Source organism: Gouania willdenowi, chromosome 4, assembly GCF_900634775.1.
Source record: "Gouania willdenowi chromosome 4, fGouWil2.1, whole genome shotgun sequence".
Taxonomy (NCBI): Eukaryota; Metazoa; Chordata; class Actinopteri; order Blenniiformes; family Gobiesocidae; genus Gouania; species Gouania willdenowi.
Window position 1 is genome coordinate 35,525,412 of NC_041047.1, and position 9,678 is coordinate 35,535,089.

General features: G+C 34.9%; 1 protein-coding gene and 1 long non-coding RNA gene across 2 annotated transcripts; one reads left to right on the plus strand and one right to left on the minus strand.

Moving 5' to 3' along the window:
• Positions 1–4,179: 4,179 nt before the first annotated feature.
• On the minus strand, positions 4,180–4,898 carry LOC114461554 (uncharacterized). Its single transcript, XR_003673853.1, has 3 exons — positions 4,780–4,898; positions 4,393–4,490; positions 4,180–4,316 (listed from the first exon to the last, which is right to left on the minus strand). It is a non-coding gene; the product is annotated as an uncharacterized LOC114461554 (long non-coding RNA).
• Positions 4,899–5,110: 212 nt separating this feature from the next.
• On the plus strand, positions 5,111–9,299 carry barhl2 (BarH-like homeobox 2). The gene is made up of 3 exons (XM_028443724.1): positions 5,111–6,008; positions 6,799–7,024; positions 8,693–9,299. The coding sequence occupies exons 1-3, from the start codon at positions 5,453–5,455 to the stop codon at positions 8,991–8,993; spliced, it is 1,083 nt and encodes a 360-aa protein (XP_028299525.1). The 5' UTR covers positions 5,111–5,452; the 3' UTR covers positions 8,994–9,299.
• Positions 9,300–9,678: the final 379 nt, after the last annotated feature.

Below are 9,678 nucleotides of genomic sequence, written 5' to 3' on the forward strand. Positions count from 1 at the left end.
TTTAAAAAATAGCAAATTCAACGTTAATGCGCCCTAATTTTGCACTTTCAGGTATAAATTACATCTAAAGTAAATTAAAGATTGATAATATCCAAGCATTAAGTGACCTTAAACTTGAATCTACTCACACTTACTTGATATTATGAACAATTGTTATTTAATTTAGTTAAATATTTTCACAAAAAAAAAAAAAAAAAAAATATTTTCACAAAATTGGCAGGATTTTGAATTTTTTTACATTTTTTCATCAATTTGAGATTAAAAATGGCTGCCGTCATGTGATAAAAGCGTGGGAAATTTGGACTTTAATATCCGTGTGTATTAGAAGGTGCTGAGGTAGCTACAACTGAGTTATTTTGTAATTTGCACAATGTTACAGGTTTTTTCTCTCGTGTTACTTTCTCCTGCAGGCTGAATTGGATTCTCTAAAGGGCCGGATTTGGGCCCCAGGCCTTGAGTTTGACACATTTGGTCAAATTTATTGTGTTATTGCTACATAGCGTTGGAGATCTTGTCCTTCTGCATCTTTTAATCAATATATTTAACTCTCAACACCTGTTATGATTGGACCATCTGTGAAGGACAGCCCTAATACTCATACCATGTTAGCACAGGATTAACTAATCCCTCACACACATGCTCTGAATTCACACTTTCATATGAAAGTTTGATATATAGTAGCTCGTTACATAGGCCTCTATAGCTTTAATAAATTATTGATTCATTTATTTGAAATGTTAAATTATAGTTTTTAGGGATTAGAACAGACGAGAGGTTCCCAACCATTTTTAGTTTGTGACCATATTTTGATAATATCACAAGTTTTTTAGCAACTCGAGCCATTTTTTTCTTTTTCTAGAAATAGTTTTTGATGACGTTTATGATATAGTGTAATGAGTATAGCCTGGATTAGAGCACGAAGTGACAAGATCATTTTACACTGTATATTTGAGAAGGTGAAAGTATTGAATAAAGTGAATAAAAATGACTTTTTTATGCAAATAAACAAATAAACTAGGCCTATATAAGAAAACACAATTAGAAAATAATAATAATTCAAATGGTAAATGGTAGAGTTTTGCATGCTAAAAAAACAGCAACTTTTTGCAACATTTAGCAACAAATCACATTTAAAAAAAATGCATGGTAGCGTTTTTACGTTACTTATGACCAGATTTTCAGCAATATTTGTGATTTTTTTTTCTCGTAAAAATATATTGTCAATTTTAATCTGAACATTAAATCTACATATTAAATGTTAATTATTAAAATCTCAATCAAAATTTTATGATTAAATATAAATGTTAAATCGACATCCAAATGATGTATGAAATGTTGAATATAAATTTAAACGTTTATTCTATATGTTACATTTTAAATTTAAAAGTTATATTATTAAATCTAAATGTCACAGGTGAAACTAAATATTTAGCTAATGTGCAAATTCACTGTTTGGATTTAGCATTTAACATTTAGATTTACATTTAACATTCAGATTTAGATTCTACATTCACCATTTGCAATATACCATTTAGATTTAACATTTAGATTTACCATTTAATGTTGAAATTTAACATTTAGATTTACCATTGACCATTTAGATTTAGATTTGAAATTTAACATTTAGATTTAACATTTAGATTTAGATTTTATATTTACCTTATAGAAATTGACATTTAGATTTGACATTTACCATTAACAACTTACCATTTACCATTTATCATTTAAAATTTAACATTTAGATTTCACATTTAGATTTAGATTTGACATTTACCTTTTACAATTTAACATTTAGATTTATCATTTAAAATTTAACATTTAGATTTCACATTTAGATTTAGATTTGACATTTACCTTTTACAATTTAACATTTAGATTTAGTTTTCACATTTACCATTTACGATTTAACATTTAGATTTCACATTTAGATTTAACATTTAGATTTCACATTTAGATTTAGATTTTACATTTACCATTTACAATTTAACATGTAGATTTTAGATTTAGATTTAGATTTGACATTTATCATGTACATTTATATTCAACATATAGATTGGATATTTCGATTTTAAAATTACCATTTAACATTTAGATTGGATATTTAGATTTTAAATTTATCATTTAACATTTAGATTTCACATTTACCATTTAACATTTAGATTTAGATTTAAATTGTTAACATGCATGTAACAATTGGATTTAGATTTAACATTTAGATTTACCATTTAACATTTAAATTTAGATTTTACATTTAGATTTTACACTTAGATTTAACATTTTCCTTTTTCAATTTAACATGTAGATATAACATATAGATTTAACATATATGTTTAAATGCAACATTTAGATTTATATTGAACATTTAGATTTAACGCTGACATTTTATTTTTAGGAGAAAAAAAATCACAAATTTCCCAATAGTTGTTATAAATCTGGTAAAATGTTATGTAAAACAAATTCACATACGGTTTTCAAACGTGGTTTGTTGCTAAATGTTGCAACAACAAGTTGCTGTTTATTTTAGCGTGAGCAACCATTGCCATTTCATCGCTTCTTCCACCAGGACTGACAGGAGGAGGATCGATACCAGATCGATACAGATCAACCGCTGTCCACCGTCACAACATCGACCACACACACACACACACACACACACACGCGCACACACGCACGCACGCACACACACGCACACACACACACACACACGCACACACACACACATTGACTGGTAGCTTTCAATTAACTCCCGCAGCGCCTCCAAACCTTTGAGTGACGTGTTTCGGCATCGATCAATCGATTAGTGATTAATACAAGACTCAGGTCTGATTTTAAATGGCATTTATTGCATCGCTATGTTGTATTATTTTTTATCTTTTCTTGTGCATGCTGCCTGTTCAAGTCGCTGCTGATTTTTTCTTACTTTTCCAACTTTTAACTCGTTTTAAATCTTCAGTTATTTTCTCATTTTGACTTTGATTTTGACCGCTTTGATTGTTGTATATATCTGTATTATATTTGTATAATCTTTATCATTCATCTTATTTTATTTTATTTTTATACTGTAAAGTGTGCATTTGTATGTAATCCTTATTTAATCAACAGTTTCTTTCTTTCTTTCTTTCTTTCTTTCTTTCTTTCTTTCTTTCTTTCTTTCTTTCTTTCTTTCTGTGTCTGGTCTTTAATCTTTTTATTTGTAACAATTATTGAGCCTCTGTAACGACAATACTTTCCCCCTGGGATAAATAAAGTACTTCTGATTCTGATTTTGAGGATGAAGATGATGATGAAGATGTGAGGCCTCCGCTTTGCTCATGAACTTCACTGCCGTCCTTCTGCGATCTGTCTCCGCACTGTGGTCACTACTGGTACTGCAGGAACACGCCTCTTATTTATTAGAAAAGACCTGATTCTATTTGTTCATGAACACATAACACACATTAAAACGGTTTAAAGAGCGCTGATTTTAACTTTTTTTTTAAAAATACAAAATCCATTTTTAAATAATAAATTTAATTTTCACAATGCATTTTAAATAATAAGAGTAAGGAAACGTTTTTGTTTGTTTTTTTTTTTTTTTCCTTTTGCTTAATAAAGCTTGAGTTAGTGTTCAAATTTCTTAACACAACATAAATATATATTTGAGTCTAGATATTATAGAAATAAGAAGAATAACCAAATAACAATAAGAATAATACGAAATAACTACTTTAACAAAAGCACAAATTATTAAATGAAAAATGATGTTTCGGAAAGTATTTTTTAAATGTATAAGATGCCAATAATAATAATAATAATAATAATAATAATAATAATTTTAAAAAGACAATTATTTCCTAATCATTACATTTATTGAATAAATGAATAAAATAAACGAAATTTAACAGTGAAAAACAAGAGTTAGTCCCACCTGAATATAAATAATACTTTTCATCATCATCAGTCTGAGCATCCCCCCCCCCCCCCCCCCCCCACACACACACACAAACCTGCGGAAAGAGAAATAATAATTCGATTAATAATAATAATAATAATAATAATAATAATAATAATAATAATAATAATAATAATAATAATAATAATAATAATAATAATAATAAAACGGATGAATTGTAATCTGTACAAAATTGTTGAAAGAGAAAATATTTAAAGAAAATCCATTTTCAATGATTAGAAAATGGACGCACGGCTTCATTTTCTTCTTCTTCTGTTTTTTCCTCCTCCTACCTGAGAGGTGTCATCTTCCTCCCATCATCATCATCTTTTAGCGCGAGTGTGAGCCCGACTCCCAGCATCCCTTGGCATCCTCCGGCGGGGAACTGGAGGAGGAGGAAGAAATAATTAAAAAAAAAAAAAAATGCTGAATTCCTACTACCTTTGAACGCTCATTAGCACCTCATAATGACTTTACTAATTAGGATGACACGGTTATTAACAGGATGCGCCGTCATGACAGTCAGCGGCTCCAACTCCCGCTTCAAAAACACGTCGACCTTAGAAGAAGAAGAAGAAGAAGAAGAAGAAGAAGAAGAAGAAGAAGAAGAAGAAGAAGAAGAAGAAGAAGAAGAAGAAGAAGAAGAAGAAGAAGAAGAAGAAGAAGAAGAAGAAGAGTTAAGATTAATTTCCACTATAAAATAAGACTTAATTAAAAAATCAGTAACGGGAAAAAAAAGTAAAGAACGAAAGCTGCTTCGTTTAAAAAAATGTATTTAATTTATGAACAATAAAAATAAAAAACAACTGTTTAAAGATGAATAAAAAATAAAATTGTAAATGTCCTACCATGTCGCAGAGACCCTTCTTCATTAGTAATTATTCAAATCTGATGATTTCTATCTGCTTTGTAAAGTCAAGGTTTCCAGCGTGGCCTTAAAGCACGTGCTTGTTTTTTCTGTTTTAATTTTAAAGAGTCTGATGAAGCCTAACGGAGAATAACGAGAAGAACCCCCCCCCCCCCCCCCCCCCACACACACACACACCGATTGGTGCGGGGTGGGAGCCAATGCGGATGGAGGAGGGAGGGGTGCTGATGGGGTTGGGGTAGAGGTGGTGGTGGGGAGTAGAAAAAGAAAAGGCGTCGGGTGTTTATTATAAAGCAGAAAATATTAATTCCCCCCTCGCTTTGAGCAGTGACGTCACCATAGGCAGTGATTGTAGAGCAGCGCACGAGCGATTAGCAGCAAAAAGCTCGAGCCTGATGTGGAGCAGTGCGCGTCTCTCGATGCGCAGCAACTTTTAACGCCAAAGTTCAGCAACATCCAGGGACGTGGACTGTACGGGACCTGGACCTGGATTTCACTCCGCATCTCTGGGCTTAACATTTACTTCATTTCTTCTTCTCTTTTTGAAACACTTTCCAACAGTTGTTATTGTTTGTTTGTTTGTTTGTTGTTGTTGTTTTTCCTGGAGAATCGGTGCATCGCTGTAATGAAGGCGTCCTCCGTCCTTTCCTAACATGGAAGCATCGAGCGGCTCCAGCTTTGGGATAGACACTATTTTATCCTGCGCCTCCAATTCTGGCAACCCGGGGCTGATGAGCGCGGACTTCCGCCTGCAGGGCGACAGCAGGACCGCGGACCTGAGGAGCCAGGGGAGCCCTGGGAGCCCGTCACCGGCATGCTCGGACATAGACACGGTGGGAACCGAGCCCTCGTCCCCCATCTCGGTCACCATGGAGCACCCGTCCGGTGCAGACGCGCACCTGGTCCCGGAGAGCCTTCATCATCAGCACCATCACCACCACCACCTCCTGCTCCAGCAGCAGCACGGGGCCGGGGCCGGGTGCGCCCCCAGGACCGCCACCTCCTCCTTCCTAATCAAAGACATTCTCGGGGACAGCAAACCGCTGGCTGCGTGCGCACCTTACAGCACCAGCGTGTCCTCCCCGCACCACACACCCAAAGCAGAGAGCGGCTCGGCCGCGGACGGTTTCAGACCCAAACTGGAACAGGACGAAATGCGGAACAAGTTGGACAAAAGAGACGAAATTCACAGTGACATCAAGTGCAACGGTAAGCGTGTGCGCGCGCGTGCGTGCGTGTGGGGAACGAGCTCAGAGATGATTTAACCCGATTATTATTATTATTATTATTATTATTATTATTATTATTATTATTATTATTATTATTATATACGCATAATTTATGAAGTTGTTTCATTCATGCAATTAATGAACATAAACCTAAACATAGAGACAAGGAAAGGTACTTCATTGTTTCTGAATAATAATAATAATAATAATAATAATAATAATAATAATAATAATAATAATAATAATAATAATAATAGAATAGAATGTTTTAATTGTCATTGTACACAACAAATGTAAGAAACAAGTGTATTTAAAAAAATAAAATAATAATAATAATAATAATAATAATAATAATAATAATAATAATAATAATAATAATAATAATAATAATAATGTGCAGCATGTAGCTTTCTTCTTTCGGGGTGTAATAGATGTGAAACAGATGTGCCCGCTGATTCTCCCCGTGCGTAAAGGCCTCCCTAGTGGGTCAATTAGAGAGATTATTGTTCTTCCTGGGGTGGGTTGGGAGGGGAGGTGGGGGATCAGAGCGCACAGATACACGCGCTACAAATAGACGACGATTGATTTATTGATTTCTCCCAAAAGAACAAAAAAAAAAAAAAAAACAATCAAAAATAAAACAAAGTTCAGGTGACAATTATAAGTTTGACAGAGTGAAAGTTTAATCTGAGGAAAGTTTCATCATTTTATTTTCTAGAGAAGATTAAAAACAGAGGGACTATGTTTGTTTCCTCTTGTGTTGTGTTCAGGGACCAAAGAGGAAGGGGACCGGGAGATCTCCAGTAGCAGAGACAGTCCCCCAGTCCGATCCAAAAAGCCCCGCAAAGCACGCACGGCCTTCACGGACCACCAGCTCAACCAGCTGGAGCGGAGCTTCGAGAGGCAGAAATACCTCAGTGTGCAGGACCGGATGGACCTGGCTGCGGCCCTCAACCTCACCGACACGCAGGTCAAGACCTGGTACCAGAACAGACGGTGAGCACAACGCGCACCTCCAAAATAGGCCAAAATATTCAATTATTGCCCCAAAAAAAGATCACAAATCATTTATATCATCACTAGAATTTTTTTTTTCTCACATCCAACAATTAACACCATTTTCACATAAGTATTTATTAACACTTTATTTTTTTCCCATTTATTTACCGAAAATAGCTGTCATTGCCTATTTTATTATATATTTTTAATTAGTTATGTAGGTTTTCTTTTTCTTTTCTTTGTTTAGTTCAGGGGCCAAATACGGAGCAGTTTGATCTCTAGTGGGCCACAGATTATATGCAGGAAAACGAGTAATTCAACAGTTGTAATCAACTGTAATTATGTGATATAAGCTCCAAAGGGCCGGATTTGGTCCCTGGGCCACAAGTTTGACACTTGTTTAGTGTTCCTTCTTTTGATTCGAAATTATTTCTGTAGTAAAAAAAAAAAAAAAAAAAGTTATTTCCCAATTTCTCCCTGGGATGAATAAAGTAAATGTGATTGTGATTACTATAACTATTAAATATGAAGATGATCACGTCCATAGCAAAGCTCAGCTCATGTTGTTACTGATTATTAGTCAATGCAAGGCAACTTAAAATTAAAAAAATAAATAAAATGTAACCTGCTTGTAAAATATTGTTTTATTTTAAAATAAAAATCATAAACATATTTATATGTTGTTTAGCAAAGAGGGAATGTATTTGTGATTTTTCTTTGAGCTTTAAGTCTGTCGCTCTTTTTTTTTATCACAAGTTTGATAAATGATGGGATTAACCAGCAGCAGCAGCTTTTTAATGGAAACCAGGAGCTTTTTTAGGTCGTGACCACATTTTGATAATATCACTAATTTCTGGTGACCCCATAGACATTATTCTTCATCACCTAGAGTTAGTTTTTGATCATGAGTGAATTAGTGCATAAAAAGTGACAGAGAATAAAGTAGTTTGAGATCGTGTGTGGTGTTTTTTTTTTTTCTTTCTTTTCTTTAAAGAATAATAACATTAAAACAAAAAAAAAAAAAATGAAATTGGAATTTTAATCAGTATTTTTTTTTTTAGTTTGTGTCAATTACTAGATATTCCAGGCGACCCCACATGAGGTCATGAGAAACCCTGGTTTTGAATAAAAGCAATTTTGAAGCTTAAAGTATTTGATTTGAAATATAATTTTGTTTATTGATTTTAAACTATGTTTTTATGTAAATAAATACCAGGGAGATTTTTAATCGTATTATTGTTGATTTAAAGTTTTTGTCGCTGATTGTGAATGTTCTTATTGATTTTTAAGATGTTGCGCTTTTTTAATCATGTAGAGCACATTATGAATTGCCTTGTAATGCGCCATACAAACAAATACATGTTTTTTTCCTGGAAAAAAAATAAAGTAAATAAATACTAGAAATTCCAGGTGACCCCCCTTTGAATTCCGAGCGACCTCACATGGGGCCACGACCTTAAGGTTAAAAAAGACAGCAGTAGAGCTTCATGGAATATGTGTCAAATATTTGACGTTTAGATTATTTTTTTTTCCTCTTTGCCATAATTAGGGTTTGGTTGCGCGCCAATTAGCGGTGCGTTCAGGGACGCGGTGTGTATGTGCTCGCGCTGCTTTAATAATTGATCCGTTGTGTTTTTTTTTTTCATGTGATCCATGATGATCCAGGACCAAGTGGAAGCGACAGACCGCGGTGGGCCTGGAGCTGCTGGCGGAGGCCGGAAACTACTCTGCGCTGCAGCGGATGTTCCCGTCGCCCTACTTCTACCACCCCAGCCTGCTGGGCACCGTGGACAGCACCACGGCGGCCGCGGCAGCCGCAGCCATGTACAGCAGCATGTACCGGACTCCCTCCACACCGCATCCCACCCTGCAGAGACCGCTGGTCCCCAGGGTGCTCATCCACGGCATCGGCCCGGGGGGGCAACCCGCACTAAACCCCATGGCGGGCGCACCGCACCCGCGGTAAGACCCCCACCCCTACCCCTACCCTTCCCCACTGCGCAGCCACAGACTATTAGAGACACGGGGACCATGAAGGTGGTCCAGATGATGATGAGAGAGAACTGATGGGAACCAGGACTTGATTACCACCCCCTCCACCACAGACAGAGACATATTTAAAGACTGAGGAGGTATTTCACATGGAACCGCGGACTGACGTCAGCTCATGTCTGATTGTTTGTTTGTTTGTCTTTTGTACAAATACACCTACATTAGCAAATAAACTTATAAAGTTTATTAGATGGAGAAGGAGAAGAAGAAGTGAATGAATAAAGACGTAATAATACTTGAGTGACTCGCACGCGCTTCTATTGGAAACTCATATTAAATCTTTTTTTTTTTTTTTTTTTTTTTTCAAAGTTCGGGACGCAAGAAAAAATATCATATTTATTGTATTCCCCAATGCTGATTTTATTTTTAGAAACCTAACATGAAAATCTAATTTATTTCGCCAAACTTTCACGTTTTTTGTTTTGTTTTTTTTTGTTGTTTTTTTTTTTTTTTTTGTTTTTTTTTGTTTTGTTTAGGTTTTTTTTTGCGTGAATTTTCATTAAACTCTTTCTTTTTTTTTTTTTTTTCTTTTACTTTTTTTCTCCTTAAAGTCATTAGTTGACGCGTTAGGTCACGGTTAATGAATATTCCCAAGATGA